General features: G+C 37.2%; 1 protein-coding gene across 7 annotated transcripts in view; it reads left to right on the forward strand.

Annotated features, from left to right (window-relative positions):
- Positions 1 to 19,443, forward strand: part of ATP7A (ATPase copper transporting alpha) — a 175,315-nt gene that overhangs the window by 72,811 nt on the left and 83,061 nt on the right. For all 7 annotated transcript variants that reach the window (XM_078363608.1, XM_078363611.1, XM_035287618.3 and 4 more), the window contains one exon: positions 9,394 to 9,534. In XM_078363608.1, coding sequence (XP_078219734.1) covers positions 9,415 to 9,534 — 120 coding nt within the window. In that variant the 5' untranslated portion in view covers positions 9,394 to 9,414. The remainder of the gene's footprint in view (positions 1 to 9,393; positions 9,535 to 19,443) is intronic.

Genomic DNA, 19,443 nt, shown 5'->3' on the forward strand with positions numbered 1-19,443 from the left:
TACACAGTTCCCCACCCCGCTGTCCCTCCCCTATTCCCTGCAATAGACCCCAGTGTGTAGTACTCCCCTCCCTGTGTCCATGTGTTCTCATTTTCCATCATCTGCCTATGAGTGAGAATATGCGGTATTTCATTTTCTGCTCTTGTGTCAGTTTGCTGAGTATGATGTTCTCCAGAGTCATCCATGTCCCTACAAAGGACACGAACTCATCATTTTTGATTGCTGCATAATAATCCATGGTGTATATGTGCCACATTTTCTCAGTCCAGTCTATCATCAATGGGCATATGGGTTGGTTCCAGGTCTTTGCTATTGTAAACAGTGCTGCAATGAACATTCGTGTGCATGTGTCCTTATAGTAGAATGATTTATAGTCCTTTGGATATATACCCAGTAATGGGATTGCTGGGTCAAATGGAATTTCTATTTCTAAGGCCTTGAGGAATCGCCACGCTGTCTTCCACAATGGTTGAACTAATTTACACTCCCACCAACAGTGTAAAAGTGTTCCTATTTCTCCACATCCTCTCCAGCATCTGTTGTCCCCAGATTTTTAAATGATCGCCATTCTAACTGGCGTGAGATGGTATCTCAATGTGGTTTTGATTTGCATCTCTCTAATGACCAGTGATGATGAGCATTTTTTCATATGTTTGTTGGCCTCATGTATGTCTTCTTTTGTAAAGTGTCTGTTCATATCCTTTGCCCATTTTTGAATGGGCTTGTTTGTTTTTTCCTGTAAATCTGTTTGAGTTCTTTGTAAATTCTGGATATCAGCCCTTTGTCAGATGGGTAAACTGCAAAAATTTTTTCCCATTCTGTTGGTTGCCGATTCACTCTAGCAACTGTTTCTTTTGCCGTGCAGAAGCTGTGGAGTTTCATTAGGTCCCATTTGTCTATTTTGGCTTTTATTGCCAATGCTTTTGGTGTTTTGTTCATGAAGTCCTTGCCTACTCCTATGTCCTGGATAGTTTTGCCTAGATTTCCTTCTAGGGTTTTTATGGTGCCAGGTCTTATGTTTAAGTCTTTAATCCATCTGGAGTTAATTTTAGTGTAAGGTGTCAGGAAGGGGTCCAGTTTCTGCTTTCTGCACATGGCTAGCCAGTTTTCCCAACACCATTAATTAAATAGGGAATCCTTTCCCCATTGCTTGTTTTTGTCAGGTTTATCAAAGATTGTATGGTTGTAGATATGTTGTGTTGCCTCCGATGCCTCTGTTTTGTTCCATTGGTCTATATCTCTGTTTTGGTACCAGTACCATGCTGTTTTGATTACTGTAGCCTTGTAGTATAGTTTGAAGTCTGGTAGTGTGATGCCTCCCGCTGTGTTCTTTTTGCTTAGAATTGACTTGGCTATGCGGGCTCTCTTTTGGTTCCCTATGAAGTTCAAGGTGGTTTTTTCCAGTTCTGTGAAGAAGGTCATTGGTAGCTTGATGAGGATAGCGTTGATTCTGTAAATTACTTTGGGTAGTATAGCCGTTTTCACGATATTGATTCTTCCTAACCATGAACATGCAATGTTTCTCCATCTGTTTGTGTCCTCTCATTTCGTTGAGCAGTGGTTTGTAGTTTTCCTTGAAGAGGTCCCTTATGTTCCTTGTAAGTTGTTTTCCTAGGTATTTTATTCTTTTTGTAGCAATTGTGAATGGCAGTTTGTCCTTGATTTGGCTCTCTTTAAGTCTGTTATTGGTATAGAGGAATGCTTGTGATTTTTGCACATTGATTTTTTTATCCTGAGACTTTGCTGAAGTTGCTTATCAGTTTCAGGAGTTTTTGGGCTGAGGCAGTGGGGTCTTCTAGGTATACTATCATGTCTTCTGCAAATAGAGACAATTTGGCTTCCACCTTTCCTATTTGAATACTCTTTATTTCTTTTTCTTGCCTGATTGCTCTGGCTAGAACTTCCAGCACTATATTGAATAGGAGTGGTGAAAGAGGGCATCCTTGTCTAGTGCCGGATTTCAAAGGGAATGCTTCCAGTTTTTGCCCATTCAGTATGATATTGGCTGTTGGTTTGTCATTAATAACTTTTATTACTTTGAGATACATTCCGTCAATACTGATTTTTTTTAGGGTTTTTAGCATAAAGGGCTGTTGAACTTTGTCAAATGCCTTCTCTGTGTCAATTGAGATAATCATGTGGTTTTTGTCTTTGGTTCTGTTTATGTGGTGAATTACGTTGATAGACTTGCGTATGTTGAACCAGCCTTGCATCCCCGGGATGAATCCTACTTGATCATGATGGGTAAGTTTTTTGATGTGCTGTTGCAATCAGTTTGTCAGTATTTTATTGAAGATTTTTGCATCTATGTTCCTCATGGATATTGGCCTGAAGTTTTCTTTTCTTGTTGAGTCTCTGCCATGTTTTGGTATCAGGATGATGTTGGTCTCATAAAATGATTTGGGAAGGATTCCCTCTTTTTGGATTATTTAGAATAGTTTCAGAAGGAATGGTACCAGCTCCTCTTTGTGTGCCTGGTAGAATTCGGCTGTGAACCCATCTGGACCTGGGCTTTTTTTGAGTGATAGGCTCTTAATTGCTGCCTCGACTTCAGACCTTGTTATTGGTCTATTCATAGTTTTGGCTTCCTCCTGGTTTAGGCTTGGGAGGACACAAGTGTCCAGGAATTTATCCATTTCTTCCAGGTTTACTAGTTTATGTGCATAGAGTTGTTTGTAATATTCTCTGATGATGGTTTGAATTTCTGTGGAATCTGTGGTGATTTCCTCTTTATTGTTTATTATTGTATCTATTTGGTTGTTCTCTCTTTTCTTTTTTATCAGTCTGGCTAGTGGTCTGTCTATTTTGTTGATCTTTTCACAAAAACCAGCTCTTGGATTTATTGATTTTTTGAAGGGTTTTTCGTGTCTCTATCTCCTTCAGTTCTGCTCTGATCTTAGTTATTTCTGGTCTTCTGCTAGCTTTTCACTTTTTTTGATCTTGCTTCTCTAGCACTTTCAATTTTGACGATAGGGTGTCAATTTTGGATCTCTCCACTCTTTTCATATGGGCACTTATTGCTATATATTTTCCTCTGGAGACTGCTTTACATGTTTCCCAGAGATTCTGGTATGTTGTGTCTTCGTTCTCATTGGTTTCAAAGAACTTCTTTATTTCCGCCTTCATTTCATTGTTTATCCAGTCAACATTCAAGAGCCAGTTGTTCAGTTTCCATGAAGCTGTGCGGTTCTGAGTTAGTTTCTGAATTGTGAGTTCTAGTTTGATTGCACTATGGTCTGAGAGAATGTTTTTTATGATTTCAGTTGTTTTGCATTTGCTGAGGAGTGCTTTACTTCCAATTATGTGGTCAATTTTAGGGTAGGTGTGATGTGGCGCTGAGAAGAATGTATATTCTGTGGATTTGGGGTGGAGAATTCTGTAAATGTCTATCAGGTTTGCTTGCTCCAGGTCTGAGTTCAAGCCCTGGATATCCTTGTTAATTTTCTGTCTGGTTGATCTGTCTAATATTGACGGTAGAGTGTTAAAGTCTCCCACTCTTATTGTGTGGGAGTCTAAGTCTTTTTGTAAGTCATTAAGAACTTGCCTTATATATCTGGGTGCTCCTGTATTGGGTCCATATATATTTAGGATCGTTAGCTCTTCTTGTTGTATTGATCCTTTTACCATTATATAATGGCCTTCTTTGTCTCTTTTGATCTTTGTTGCTTTAAGTCTATTTTATCAGAGACGAGAATTGCAACTCCTGCTTTTTTTTGCTGTCCATTTGCTTGGTAAATCTTCCTCCATCCCTTTATTTTGAGCCTTTGTGTATCCTTGCCTGTGAGATGGGTTTCCTGTATACAGCACACTGATGGGTTTTGGATTTTTATCCAATTTGCCAGTCTGTGTCTTTTGATTGGTGCATTTAGTCCATTTACATTTAGGGTTAATATTGTTATTTGTGAATTTGATACTGCCATTTTTATGCGAGCTGGCTGTTTTGCACATTAGTTGATGCAGATTCTTCATTTTGTTGATGCTCTTTAGCATTTGGTATGTTTTTGGAATGGCTGGTGCTGGTTGTTCCTTTCTATGTGTAGCACCTCTTTCAGGAGCTCTTGTAAAGCAGGCCTGGTGGTGACAAAATCTCTGAGTACTTGCTTGTTTGCAAAGGATTTTATTTTTCCTTCACTTATGAAGCTCAGTTTGGCTGGATATGAAATTCTGGGTTTAAAGTTCTTTTCTTTAAGCATGTTGGATATTGGCTTCCACTCTCTTCTGGCTTGTAGAGTTTCTGCCGAGAGATCTGCTGTGAGTCTGATGGGCTTCCCTTTGTGGGTGACCTGACTTTTCTCTCTGGCTGCCCTTAGTATTTTCTCCTTCATTTCAACCCTGGTGAATCTGATGACAGTGTCCTATTTTGCTTGTTTTGTATCTTATGTTGCTTTTTGGTGGTTTGTGTTATGTGTCAGTGATCAAGCCAACTAATTCTCTAGCATATGTAACTTCTGGATGTCTTTGATATGACATCTTAATTTGTAGATATGGAGATGTGTATAGCATGATATTCTGAAGCTCCACAATGATGCAATGAAAGGCCACGGATGGGCAAAGAATAGTTTTATTTAGCATATTAAGTCTAGTTCTGGACCCCCCTCCCCCTTTTTTTTGAGACAGAGTCTCGCTCCATCGCGAGGTGCCAGGCTGGAGTACAGTGGTGCAATCTCAGCTCACTGCAACCTTCGCCTCCTGGGTTCAAGCAATTCTCCTGCCTCAACCTCCTGAATAGCTGGGACTACAGGCACGTGCCACCATGCCCAGCTAATTTTTTTGTATTTTTAATAGAGACGGGGTTTCACCATGTTGGCCAGGATGGTCTTGATCTTTTGATCTCGTGATCCGCCTGCCTTGGCCTCCCAAAGTGCTGGGATTACAGGCGTGAGCTACCGTGTCCAGCCTGGACCTTTTTTTTTTAAAGTTAAAGGTCACATATGAGGTGTGATTTCTATAGCAAAGAAATGTTTATTTCAGTATCAGGAAAAATATTTTTCCTGCATGTCCTGAAAATTGCAATTTGAAAAATGTACAAAATAAATTAAAAGCAAATTTTGCTTCTAAAATAAAAGAATGGAAGACAACCAACTGGATAGGAGAAAGTATTTGAAAGTCATGTATCTAATAAGGGATTAATATCCCAGAATATAAAGAACTCTTACAACTCAACAACAACAACAACAAAACAACCTTATTAAAAATTGGGTAGAGTACTATAATAAACATTTCTTTAGAGATATAGAAATAGCCAATAAGCACATGAAAAGATGCTTGACATCATTAGTAATCAGAGAAATGTGAATCAAAACCACAATGAGATACCACTTCACACCTGCTAGGATGTCTAGAATAAAAAAGTCAGATAACAAGTATTGGAGGTCGAACAATTGAAGCCCTCATATACTGCTGATGGGGAATGTAAATGGTACAGTCACTTTGCAAAACAGTCTGACAGATCCTCAAACAATTAAACATAGAGTTATTATATGACCCAGTAAGTGTACTCTTAGGTATTACCAAAGAGATATGAAAACACAAAAGTTTGTACATGAATGTTTATAGCAGCATTATTTGTAATGCCAAAAGATGGAAACAACCCAAGTGTTCATCAACTGACAAATAGATAAAATATGGTATTACCTGTGTAGTGGAATATATTCTGCCACAAAAGGAATGATGTACTGATATGTGCTGTAACGTGAACACTGAAAACATGCTATATGAAAGAAGTCAGTCACAAAAGACCACATATTACATGATTCCATTCATATGAAATGTCCAGAAGTGGAAAATCTATACAAACAAAGTAGATTAGCAGTTTCCTAGGATGGATGGATTAGGAGGTGATCAGTGATAGCTAAGGGTATGTTTTGATTTTTATTTAGGTGATGAAAATGTTCTGAAATTGCCCGTGGTGATGGTTGCACGTGTCTGTGAATATACTAACAACTATTGAATTCTACACTTTAAATGTGTGAATTATGTAATATGTGAACTACATCTCAAGAATATTTTTAAAATGGTGTTGGGCAAACAGGGCATCCACATGTAAAACAACATATGTTGGATCCTTACTATACACCGTGTATAACAATTAACTCAAAATGTATTAAAGACCTAAATATAAGAGCCAAAACTACAAAAACTCTTAGAAAAAATCATAGCAGTAAATCTTCATAACTTTGAATGTGGGAATGGTTTCTTAGATATGACACCAAAAACACTAACTAAAGAAAAAAGATAAATTGGACTTCACAAGTTAAAAGCTTTTGTGATTCAATGGACACCATCAAGAAAGTGAAAAGAATGGAATGCCAATACATTTTACACATTGATGTACCTTGGAAACATTATGCTAAGTGAAAGAGTCCAGACATACAAGGACATATATTGAATGAATCCATTTATATGAAATGACCATATAGGCAAATCCATAGAGATAGGAAATAAAGTAGCATTTGCCAGAGGCTGTGAGTAGGGAGGAGTGGGGAGTGTTGCTAATGGGCATAGGATTTCTTTTTGGAGAAATGAAAGTGTTCTGCAACTGCATAGTCATTATGGTTGCACATCCTTGTGAATATACTAAACACGGTTGAACTGTATACCTTAAAAGGCTGATTTAAAAAAAAAAACGTTTCTTCTAAGAAAAAACCAAGATACATGTGCAGAACGTGCAACTTTGTTACATAGGTATACCTGTGCCATGGTGGTTTGCTGCACCTATTGACCCATCCTTTAAGTTTCCTCCCCTCACTACCCACCCCCCAACAGGCCCTGGTATATGTTGTTCCCCTCTCTGTGTCCATGTATTCTCATTGTTCAACTCCCACTTATGAGAGAGAACATATGGTATTTGGTTTTCTGTTCCTGTGTTAGTCTGCTGAGTATGATGGCTTCGAGCTTCGTTCATATTCCTGCAAAGAACATGATTTGATTCTTTTTCATGGCTGCATAGTATTCCATGGTATATATGTACCACATTTTGTTTATCTAGTCTATTATTGATGGGCATTTGGGTTGGTTCCAAGTCTTTGCTATTGTAAATAGTGCTGCAATAAACATACATGTGCATGTCTCTTTATCGTAGAATGATTTATATTTCTTTGGGTATATACCCAGTAATGAGATTGCTGCCTCAAATGGTATTTCTGGTTCTAGATCCTTGAGGAATCACCATACTGTCTTCCACAATGTTTGAACTAATTTACATTCCCACCAACAGTGTAAAAGCTTTCCTATTTCTCCATACCCTCACCAGCATCTGTTGTTTCCTGACTTTTTAATAATTGCCATTCTTACTGGTGTGCGATGGTATCTCATTGTGGTTTTGATTTGCATTTCTCTGATGATCTGTGATGTTGAGCTTTTTTTCATGTTTCTTGGCTGCATAAATGTCTTCTTTTGAGAAGTGTCTGTTCATATCCTTTGCCTACTTTTTGATGGGGTTGTTTTATTTCTTGTAAATTTGTTTAAGTTCCCTGTAAATTCTGGATTTTAGGCTTTTGTCAGATGCGTAGATTGCAAAAATTGTCTTCCATTCTGTAGGTGAAAAGGCTGAATTTTATAGCATGTGAATTATATCCCAATTTTTAAAAGAATGTATATGTTTAGCTCAGGCTTCTATAACATAATACCACAGACTGGGTGGTCCAATTGTTTAAAGCTGCACAGAAACTAGTTGGAGAAGTCCATTAATAATCTTGCTTTGTTAGTAGCAGCGGGTATGGTTCAGCAGCATTTTCTGTTAAAGTTTCTCTGAGCTCAGCAAAACTAAAATGATACAGTAATACTTTTTATGCTATTTGAAGTAAAAGGTGCAAAAGGTTATACACTGAAAATTCTTTTTCCCACCCTTATTCTCTAACCACTCATTTTCCCTCACCAGAGGAATCACTGTTTCCATGGGCTATATTAGATTGATTTATGTGAAATTGCCAGTGTTTGACTATGATGATTTCATGTGGTTCAGCCTAATATCAATGAAAAAACAGAGCCCTGTCTTCATGGAGTTTTTATTCTAGTGGGAAGTATATTACTTAATTATTGCAGTGGAACAAATTACTCCAAAATTTAGTGGCTTTAAGGCAACAAGCATTTATTATCTCACAGTTCCTATTTCTCAAGAATTTGGGAGCAGCTTAGATGGGTGGTTCTGGCTCAAGTATCTCGAAGTTGTAGTCAACATGGTGTCTGGGGCTGCAGTAGTTTAAAAGGTTTAATTTGGGTCCGAATGAGCAGTTTCCAAGATGGTTCACTTACCAGGCTATTGGTGGGAGGCCTTAGGTCTTTGCTGGTTTTTGACATGAGGCCTCAGTTTCTTGCCATATGCACCTCTCCACAAGGCTGCTTGTATGTCTTTGTATGTGGTAGGTGGCTTACCCCAGATTGCATGATTCAGGAGAGAGGACAAGGAGGAAGCCACAATGCTTTTTTCCCCTCTTGCAATGTTTTTTATGACCTAGCATTGGAAGTCACACCTTGTAACTTCTACCTTAGTCTATTCATTAGAAACAAGTCATTAAGTTCAGGCCACACTGAAGGGGAAAGGGTTAAAATCCACCTCTTGAGGGAAGGAGTAGCAAACAATTTGTGGACATATTTTAAAGCCACCACAGGAAGACAGATAATAAGCAATAAACAGCATAAATAAGCAAATTATGGAGTATGTTAGAAGATGTTAAGTTCTATGAAAACAAAAGAAAAAGAGGTAAGGGGAATCAGAGTATGTTTGTGTGGAAGGGATGTAGGTTGCAGTTTTAAATAGGGTGACCAACATAGTCCTTATTAAGGTTAAATTTGAGCAAATACTTGGAGACAAAGAAGTTAGCCAAGAAGTTATCTGGAAGAAGAAAGTCCCAAAGCAAGAGAATAGCTAAAACAAAGGCTTTGAGGTAGGAGTTATCCTTGCATAAGGAACAGTCAGGAGGCCAGTATGACTGGCACAGAGAGGGGTTTGGTGAGTGGTAGAAGAGGAGGCCAGGTAAATTTGAGGGGGACGGGCATGACAAATCATGTGAGACCTTGTTGGCCATTATAAGGATTTGGGGCATTTTTGGTTAGTTCTGAATTTCTACTTGTAAATGTTAAATGAGATTATTTATGGGAAACCTTAGTAATCAGGAAAGCACTCTATGAAGTCTAGTTTCTTGTATTAAAGTATTGAAATTTTTATTTTTAGTTAGCATAGCCAAAGAAACAATATTTTTTTTACTTCATCAAAGGTGAGAAGAATTATTTTCTAAGCAAGAAGAATGTTTACTGTATTTTATTACTAGTGTATTTTAATTTTTTAAACATGATACTTGAGAAACTAGCATATTTTTAATTGGGGAGGTGGGGGAAAGGTTGAGGAAAGATTATTTGCCTGGCTGAAATTAATGAGTTTATTGTTTCTAGCAGGAATGTAAAGAAGAAATCAAAATGGATCCAAATATGGGTGCGAATTCTGTTACCATTTCTGTTGAGGGTATGACTTGCAATTCCTGTGTTTGGACTATTGAGCAGCAGATTGGAAAAGTGAATGGTGTGCATCACATTAAAGTAAGTTACTCTTTGGAAACTGAAGTCAAATGCCATTGAAGAGAATTCTACTAGGAAATTACTTCTAACACTGAGATAGAAGCAGACACACTGACATGTTTGGGAACAAAAACCATCATACTTATCTTGAAGCTAAATAAGTTTTCTTTGACCCATTAATTCCTCTTATAATATAAAGAAAAAAGATATATTTTCAATTTAAAAATGCCTGAACATGGAATCTTGATATTGTGGTTGTATATTTATAGATTTATATTTTATAAGTATATGAGTATTTATATACTGTTTATTACTCTGAATCTCATACTGGACTAAAATATATGTTCTCAGACGATGAGTTGGGGTTTTCTTTTTCTTTTATAACATGGTGATTAATTTGCAATTAAAAATTGAAGGGCAAATGTCTAGAGAATTACTAGTATACTTTGGTTTTTAGTTTTAATTTTTTTTCAGACAGGGTCTTGCTCTGTCACCCAGGCTGACAAAGTGACAAAGTTACAGCTCCCTGCAGCCTAGATTTCCCAGGCTCAAGCGATCATCCCATCTCAGCCTCCCAAGTTCCTAGGACCACAGGTGTGCACCACCATGCCAGCTAATTTTTTAACTTATTTTTTGTAGAGATAGGGGGTCTCACTATGTTGCCCAGGCTCCTTTCAAACTCCTGGACTCAAACGATCCACCTGGGCCTCCCAGAGTGCTAGGATTACAGGTGTGAACCACCATGCCCAGCCAAAATTACTAGTATACCTTGTATGGTATACCTTGTATGGTATACCTAAGGAAGACTCTTATTTTTTTTTTTCAGACTCTTGGGCTTTAAGTTGAAGACTCTATTGTTTAACATTCCTTGAGCATCAGCAGCATTCTAGATATACTGTGGTTAAAGATGTAGTTCAGATTATAAAAAAGCCTTCTGGAGACTGCATGAAGTACCTGTGTTTATCATAAGAAACTTTATGCTTATATAGTGGGGATTGGAAAATGATGGTCTGCAGACCAAATCCAGTTTGTCAACTGCTTTCATATGGCTCATAAGCTAAGAATGCCTTTTATATTTTTACACGGTTGAAAAAAATCAAAAGAATAATACTTAGGAACATATGAAAAGCACATGAAATTCAAATTTTTGTCTCTGTAAGTAAAGTTTTAGTAATGTAAAGTTTTATTAGAGCACAGCCACACTCATTCATGTATGTATTGTGTATGACCCTTTTTTTCACTACAAAAACAGAGTTGAATAGTTGTGGCAGAGCCCATATATGGTATCCTCATTGGTAAGTGATATACTGCCAAATGATTTACCACAGTGGCATGACCATTTTATCTTCTCACCAGCAATGTTTGTGTTCCACTTTGAAATTCTTCCATTTTCTCCACATTCTCTCCAACACTTTGTATTGTCAGCCTTTTAAATTAAAGACATTCTAATGGGTATGTAATATTATGTCATTGGGTTTTTGTTTTCTTGTTATTGAATTTTGATTATATCTTTAATATAAAGTCTTCTCTCAGATATGTGTTTTACAAATAAATTTTTCCAGTCTGTGGCTTGTTTTTTCAGTCTCTTAAAAGTTCTTTTGCAGAGCAGAAGTTTTTATTTTTGATGAATTCATTTATCCGCTTTTTTCCTTTTATGCCTTATGCTTTTAGTATCATATCTAAGAAATCATGGCCTAACTCAAGGTCACAAAGGTTTTTCTCCTGTGTCTTTTCTAAAACCTTTATAATTTTAGGTTTTACATTTAGGTCTATGAGCCATTTTGAATTAACTTGTATACGTTGTTAGGTACCGGTTAAAGTTAATTTCTTTAAAGATATGGATATCCATTTTTCCCAACATCATTTGTTAAAAAGTCTATTCTCTCTCCATTGAATTGCCTTCGGACTTTTGCTGAAAATCAATTGACTATATATTTATATTGGTTTATTTCTCTCTTTCCTATTCTGTTCCATTGATCTATATGCCTGTCCTTTGGCCAATATCACACAGTTTTGATTATTGTAGCTTTATAGTAAGTATTAAAATCAGATACTGTGATTCCTTAACTCTTTCTTCTTTTTCAAAATTGTTTTGGCTATCCTAGTTGCTTTTCTTTTCCATATAAATTTTAGAATCAGTTTATAAGTTTCTACAAAAATATCTGCTGGGATTTTCATTGAGATTGTGTTGATTCTGCAGATCCATTTGGAAAGAACATCTTGACAATATTGAGTTTTCTAATCTATGCACATAGTATATCTCCATTTATGTAGGTATTCTCTGATTTCTTTTATCAGGGATCTGTAGTTTTCAGCATGCAGTTTCTGTACATATTTTGTTAGATTTATATTTAAGTATTTTTGTTTTTGAATGCTGTTATAAATGGTACTGTTTTAAAATTTTTAATTTAATTTCAGTTGTTCATTATGAGATTTTTGTATGTTTATTACTTTGTATTCTGGAATCTGGCTAAACTGACTTATCAAACCTATTAGCTTTTTGGTAGATTTCTTATGTAATTATGTCATCAAGGTATATAAATAGTAGTAGTAGTAGTAGTTGTTGTTGTTTTTGAGATAGAGTCTTGCTCTGTGGCCCAGGCTGGAGTGCAATGACATAGTGTTGGTGGCTCACTGCAACCTCCACCTCCTGGGTTCAAGCAATTCTTGTGCCTCAGCCACCCAAGTAGCTGGAATTACAGGCACGTGCCACCACAGCTGGCTAAGTTTTGTATTTTTAGTAGAATTGGGGTTTTGCTGTGTTGGCAAGGCTGGTCTTGAACTCCTGGCCTCAAGTGATCTGTCCACCTCAGCCTCTTTAAGTGCTAGGATTACAGGTGTGAGCCACTGCACTTGGCCATATGGTTTTATTTCTTCCTTTGTAGTCTGTATATCTTTCATTTTTCCCTTGTATTATTGAGCCTTCATTACAATTTTGATTAGGAGTGGTAAGAGTGGACGATGGTGAGGGGAACATTCAGTCATTTACCATTAGCATTGTATTAATTGTAGAGTTTTTGTAGATGCTATTTATCAGATTAATGAAGTTCTTTTTATTCCTAGTTTGCTGAGCATTTTTTTAAACATCGTGAATGGATGTTGAATTCTGTCAGGTGATTTTTCTGCATATAGAGATGATGGTATGATTTTCCCCCTTTAGTCTGTTAAGCTGGTGAATTACATTGATTGATTTTCAAATGTTGAACCAGCCACGCATTCCCAGGATAAGCCCCACTTGTTCAAAGAAGACTTACTTTTCATTAAAAATTTTTGGGTGGGTGCAGTGGCTCACACCTGTAATCCCAGCACTTTGGCAGTCCGAAGCGGGCGGATCACGAGGTCAAGACCAGCCATCAATATGGTGAAACCCTGTCACTACTAAAAATACAAAAATTAGCCGGGTGTGGTGGTGCATGCCTGTAGTCCCAGCTACTTGGTAGGCTGAGACAGAAGAATCACTTGGAACCTGGGTGGCGGAGGTTGCAGTGAGCCGAGATTACACCATTGCACTCCAGCCTGGGTGACAGAGAGAGACTCCATCTCAGAAAAAAAAAAATCAAGCATATACAAAGGTGGAGAAACTAATAATAGTACAAGGATCCACCCTATACTCATCACCCAGAAGAATCCTTGCTATTTAATTTGCATGCCATTCTCATCAGTTGAATTTTATAATGTATTTTGCTGATGGTTCTAAGAGTTGGTCCAGGCCTTCCTGCCTATTATAATCTGTTAAGGTGGATGTCAGTGACTAGTGGATTGGAACTTCCTAGTGTATCTCCATGCCAGTTCCCATTTCTAAGCCTTTTGGCCACTCCATAGCACCACCCCTGCGCACCCCTTTCTCTTGTCACTCTTCCCAATTCTCAGCACTAATTATAGTGTATATAATTTCAGTACTCTTTCCCATGCTTTATTCAGTTTGTTTTTGAACCTATTTTTTTCCCATCTCTTCAACTTGTATCTCAGGATCCAAAGAAATTAACAATATCTCATGCCAGAACTTTGAGGATTCCTACTGTAATGACAATAACATGTAGAATATTTTGCTTAAATATTATGCTTAATCTTTTTTTTTTTATTGAGACAGAGTCTCCCTTTGTCGCTCAGGCTGGAGTGCAGTGGTGCCATCTCTGTTCACTGCAACCTCAGCCTCCTGGGTTAAAGCAATTGTGACTCAGCCTCCCAAGTAGCTGTGACTACAGGTGCACGTCACCATTCTCGGCTAATTTTTTCTATTTTTAGTAGAAACGAGGTTTCACCATGTTGGCCAGGCTGGCCTCAAACTCCTGACCTCATGTGATCTACCCACCTTGGCCTCCCACAGTGTTGGGATTACAGGTGTGAGCTGCCACACCTGGCCTGAATTGCTTACCCTTAAACATTTTTATTTTTGCTGCTAGGCCTTAATGAGTCAATATTGGATGTGTAATTTTAGCTGAGTTGTATTCTCATTTGTGTAATATGCTTATCATTTTAATACGTTGTTTTATCATTAAAACAACTTTTTTTTTTGAGACGCAGTTTCGCTCTTATTGCCCAGGCTGGAGTGCAATGGCACAATCTTGGCTCACTGCAACTTCTGCCTCCCAGGTTCAAGTGATTCTCCTGCCTCAGCCTCCCGTAGCTGGGACTACAGGCATGTGCCACGACACCTGACTAATTTTGTGTTTTTCGCAGAGATGGGGTTTCTCCATATTGGTCAGGCTGATCTCGGACTCCTGAGCTTTGGTGATCTGCCTGCCTCAGCCTCCCAAAGTGCTGGGATTACAGGTGTGAGCCACTGTGCCTGGCCTGAAACAACTGTATATTGGTAGTGATTCTGTTTGCTGGAGGTTCTCTGTAATTTTGCTTTTATGCAATGTTCATTACAGTAATGGTAGAAATTTGATCAGCTTGCATCAATACCAGAATGGTTTTCCTATGACTAGTTGAGATGCACATGCAATACATTTTTTGACCTACCAGGAGCAGATGTTAATATTATAATGAAAGCTTTGTCCAACTGGACATCAGACTTAGCACAAAATTCAAAATTAGGGGTGTGATGGATTCTTTCTAATTATCAGAAACTCATTATATTTTTAAGTGCGTGAGTGAATATTTTGTGTATCTTCAGGTCAAATACTTGTGAGAACTCTCCTTTTTAACTATTCGTGATCTAAACATTAATTTTTACCTATTTATTTTTCAGAGATTTCAAAATGGTTTTGGCTCTTTAGTGAAATACAGGATTTATACTTTATCTCTGCAGTATTCTTACGTAAAATTCTGACTTCTCATAAGATCTTGAGTAGATTGGTTTCAGTTTGCCTTGTTTTTATTACCCTAAATTGGCTAATTAGCCCATCATTATTCTCTATGAAGTTTGATACATTTTCTTAATTCAGGAGACCTATGAAGTGTTGTGCTTATATGTGGACAATTCTCTTCCTAATCTGAATGTATAGGTGATTTTTTCCATGTCTAAGTTTTATATTCATTTTGGCCAGAGAGGACAAAGTAAACTTTGGATCCATGTTACTATTTGTATGGCGGAAAAAGCAGTGTTTCTCATTTGTTCACTGTACACTCTGATTAGCTAAGTCTATGTTGTTAGCTGTGGCTAGAAAATATTTATTTACATAGTGCATATTCCTTCTCCTAAGTTTTTTGTACTGTTGACATCCATGTGAATACTTAAATATCAACTTTTCATTTTCACATGCTCCAAAAATAGAGGTTTTTTTTTTTTTCATATTTACCATCTACCTTGGCATAACTCCAGTCTTAGAGGCTCCCACACTGCTTCTTCCTGGCAGCATCCCCGAATAGGGATACAGTTGTCTTTAAAGATCTTTGGGGATAGAGCCAAGTTGGAAAAGCTGAGAGATGACAGGTAATTATTTTATGTATTTATCTTCAAAATATTCAATTTATATAAAAACATTTTCCCCTTATCATAACTATGCAAAAATTAGATGCATATTTTGCAGTTTGTTGATTAGGACAGAGAATAGTTAAAGTAGCTCTGCAACCTTCAGTGCTAAAGCTTTAAAAATGAGTTGCTTAATATCAATGAGTAGTAGGTATGACACATGCATTTGATTTATCCTCAAATGAAACTAATTAAACCTCCTCCACTTGATCTAAGGTGGGGCTGGTGTTGAGGGCCAGAACAGAAGCTGAACCTTACTAATTAACTAATTATATAGTAGTGTCTGTGTTAATTCCAGTAAAGCTGTTTTAACCATTTGGAAACTAGTTCATGTAATTTTTTGCCAAACGACTTAGGTACTTATTGTCCACTGACAGCTAAAGTATTTTCCAGAACCCTCAGCTCTCTGTCTAGCAAACTATTGTAGGTGAATATTTGTCTCTGTCAACATATCCACACATAACTATAAAAACAGATTCTGCTTTGATATGTGCAAGTACATTCTTCCCAAAACAGCCTATTTGTACCACATTCATATATAAGATGGCTATTTCCACTGCATCTTCCCAAAGTTCACTACTGCTTAATAAGGTCTGTTTAAGGTCAAACAAATGCAACTGGATTTTGATTACATTGAAAATGAAGAATAGCAGCAATATAATGTGGAAGCACTTTGTGTTGTCAACAGTGATTTACACAAATTGCAGTGACAGATACTCAAGACTACTTTCCAGGGCACATTCATAATTTGATTGCCAAAAATAAAAGAAAACACACTTGTTCTGTCTTTTTCAGTTCTGCCTCTCCTCTTTCAGTCAAAAGCCCTTTTAATAGTAACCTTTATTCCTTTTTTCTTCTTTTAAAAAATATTTTACTAAGGGTAAATGTCTTTTAAGCCCAGAGACAGATTTTCTCTGAAGTTAATGAAGCTTAAGTTTCAGAGCTCATCATTTGCATTAACCTTCTTCTAAGACTCTAGAAGCAGTATTAGCAATGTGTTCACATAGTCATGTTTTTGTACAATTTGAAAAAGTAAAAAAATTTAAGCACACCCCTTCAAGACTATTGTCCATTTCTTCTTCAACTTTTCTTCTGTTAGACCTCCCCTTTGAGTTGGTGTAATATTGGAGTGGCCATGAGTATTTTGGGGAGGTGACTAAGTAGAGGTTGAGTTGGGGATATGTTTAGTTCGGGGTTAGTAGGCTATTTGGCTATAGGTGGTTCTTTATCACTTCTGTGTTTAGTGGAGTTTTTGCTAAGAATTCTGATATAGGGATGGCTTCTTGGAACACCCCTACCCCTCATGGTGCCAACTCACTCAGCATCATGACATGAAGGTGTGGGGCTCAGTGTAAAACTGGTAAATGAATGTTACCAGTTCAAAGAATATGTAAGATTAGTCACTTCACAAGTAAAGTTGAAATGCCCGGAAATATTATAGCTCATATATGAAAGAAACTCAATAGTTTTCTCAAATTTGACAGCAGCTCTAAGAATTTACCAATGCCTCGTTGTTATGTTGAAAGAAACCTTTCTAAACTAACATTAATTAAAAAAAAAATTTTTTTACCTAGAGGAAAGACTGAACTATTTTTATTTTCTTTTATGTACAAGTGATTTTATAAAGTTGTCAAATGAAGCACTAAAAATATATATAGTCAAAAATATAGGAAAAGAAAGTATCAGAAAGCTATATCAGGCATTATTAATAGAAATGTTATTCTTACAGATTTTTATGATATTTGTTAGCTTTAAAAATTTATGACTTGTGATTTTTTAAAAAAAAATTTTATTTTTGAGATGGAGTCTTGCTCTGTCACCTAGACTGGAGTGCAATGGCACGATCTCAGCTTACTACAACCTTCGCCTCCTGGGTTCAAGCAATTCTCCTGTCTCAGCCTCCTGAGTAGCTGGGATTACAGGTGTTCGCCACCATGCCCGGCTCATTTTTGTATTTTTAGTAGAGATGGGGTTTCACCATGTTGACCAGGCTAGTCTCAAACTCCTGACCTCAGATGATCCACCTGCCTCAGCCTCCCAAAGTGCTAGGATTATAGGCGTGAGCCACTCTGCCCAGCCATATAACTTAAGATTTTGTTATGCACTCAGAATATTTTCTTTTGTACAAAATTTTGTTGTTTATAGTTTTGTATTCTTTTTTTAAAAGAAGGCCCTTCAAATAGTTTAATTTTGAGACACCACAAAGTGTGGATTCACCTCTTTATAGACATCATATAGAAAACTGTCTTTGCCCAAACATAATTTATAGTCGAAAGGTAGCTCGACATGATCATACATAAATATTGATTACTTTTTAAAGAATGTTAAAGCTTAAAATTTCTGCAAATAATTAATGGGAGCTAGGCTTAATACCTGGATGACAGAATAATCTGGACAACAAACCCTTATGACATAAATTTACCTGTATATCACAAACCTGCACATGAATCTCTGAGGTTAAAATAAAAGTTAAAAAAGAGTGCACACAAAAATAATATTTCTGGATTATAACTTCTAGGATTATAATTAAGACTCAGGTGCAGTTAATTTAGAAACCAGATTTGGGGAGAAGAGTGTTTCAACTAAGTCAAGGAGCTCTTGCTAGTGTTTGGAATGAAGTAATATAATTGTGATACTAAATTTGCTTTATTGAAAAATGCAACAGCAGAACAGATTAGAGCTTTAATTAACATAATTCAAAGAGTGAATACTCAGGAAATCTCTAATTTTGGAATAAATAGAATATGACTATTTTCCTCTGCAGCTTTAGTATTTAAATACATTCTGGGAATTGTGTCCTAAGTTATACAATAAAATAAACGTAATTTTCTTGTTTGTCTTGCTAAGACTGTAGACTTTAAAGGGATTAACCTGAAGTTTAATTTGATTACCCTTGTGGTCTGTTCAAGGGAAAAGTAAAATGGGCAGATAATGTGAAGATCTTTCCCTGGGGTTGTTTGGCCTTTTTGAAAGTGGAAATGTACAAACAAATTTAATTAGATATAAGTACTGAATGATTCCAAAGGTTAATGCCTTATTAACAAATTAGTTTGTCCCTGAAACTTACAATGCTAACTTTTTGAGTGTTTTTCCCCTTTAATTAGGTAAAGGCTATAGTCCATTCTCGTTTTTTTTTTTTTTTTTTTTTGAGACAGTCTCACTTTGTCACCCAGGCTGGAGTGCAGTGGCACGATCTCTGCTCACTGCAACCTCTGCCTCTTGGGTTCAAGCAATTCTTCTGCCTCAGTCTCCTGAGTAGCTGGGACTACAGGTAGGTGCTACCATGTCTGGCTAATTTTTGTATTTTTAGAAGAGACAGTGTTTCACCATGTTGGCCAGGATGGTCTCTATCTCTTAACCTTGTGATCTGCCCGCCTCGGCTTCCTAAAGTGCAGGGATTACAGGTGTGAGCCACCTCACCCCGCCTCTTAATATAGACCACATCAATAGAAAAATGACCACATCACTGCTTGCAGTTACTAAATTCCTCCTTTGGATCAGTAAATACATTCCTCACTCCCCTTAAAATTAATTGGTGTTTTTATTATTGAAAAAGTAACACATATGCAGAGTAAAATTCCTCTCCCAAGGGAAACCAGTTGTCCTATATATATGTATTCTTCCAGAAAGACTATTAATATAAAACTTTTTTTTTTTTTGGGAGCCAGTGTCTCACGCTTGTTGTCCAGGCTGGAGTGCAGTGGTGTGATCTTGGCTCACTGCAACCTCCACTTCCCGGGTTCAAGCAATTCTCCTCCCTCAGCCTCCTGAGTAGCTGGGATTACAGGCACCTGCCACCATACCTGGCTAAATTTTGTACTTTAAGTAGAGACAGATTTCGCCATGTTGGCCAGGCTGGTCTCGAACACCTGACCTCACGTGATTTGCCTGCCTCAGCCTCCCAAAGTGCTAGGATTACAGGCGTGAGCCACCACGTCCAGCCAAAACTATTTACATGTACATAAGTATCTCTACTTGATATACGTGTATCCCCTTTTTCTGAAAAATGGAAG

This window comes from Callithrix jacchus, chromosome X (assembly GCF_049354715.1).
Source record: "Callithrix jacchus isolate 240 chromosome X, calJac240_pri, whole genome shotgun sequence".
NCBI lineage: Eukaryota > Metazoa > Chordata > Mammalia > Primates > Cebidae > Callithrix > Callithrix jacchus.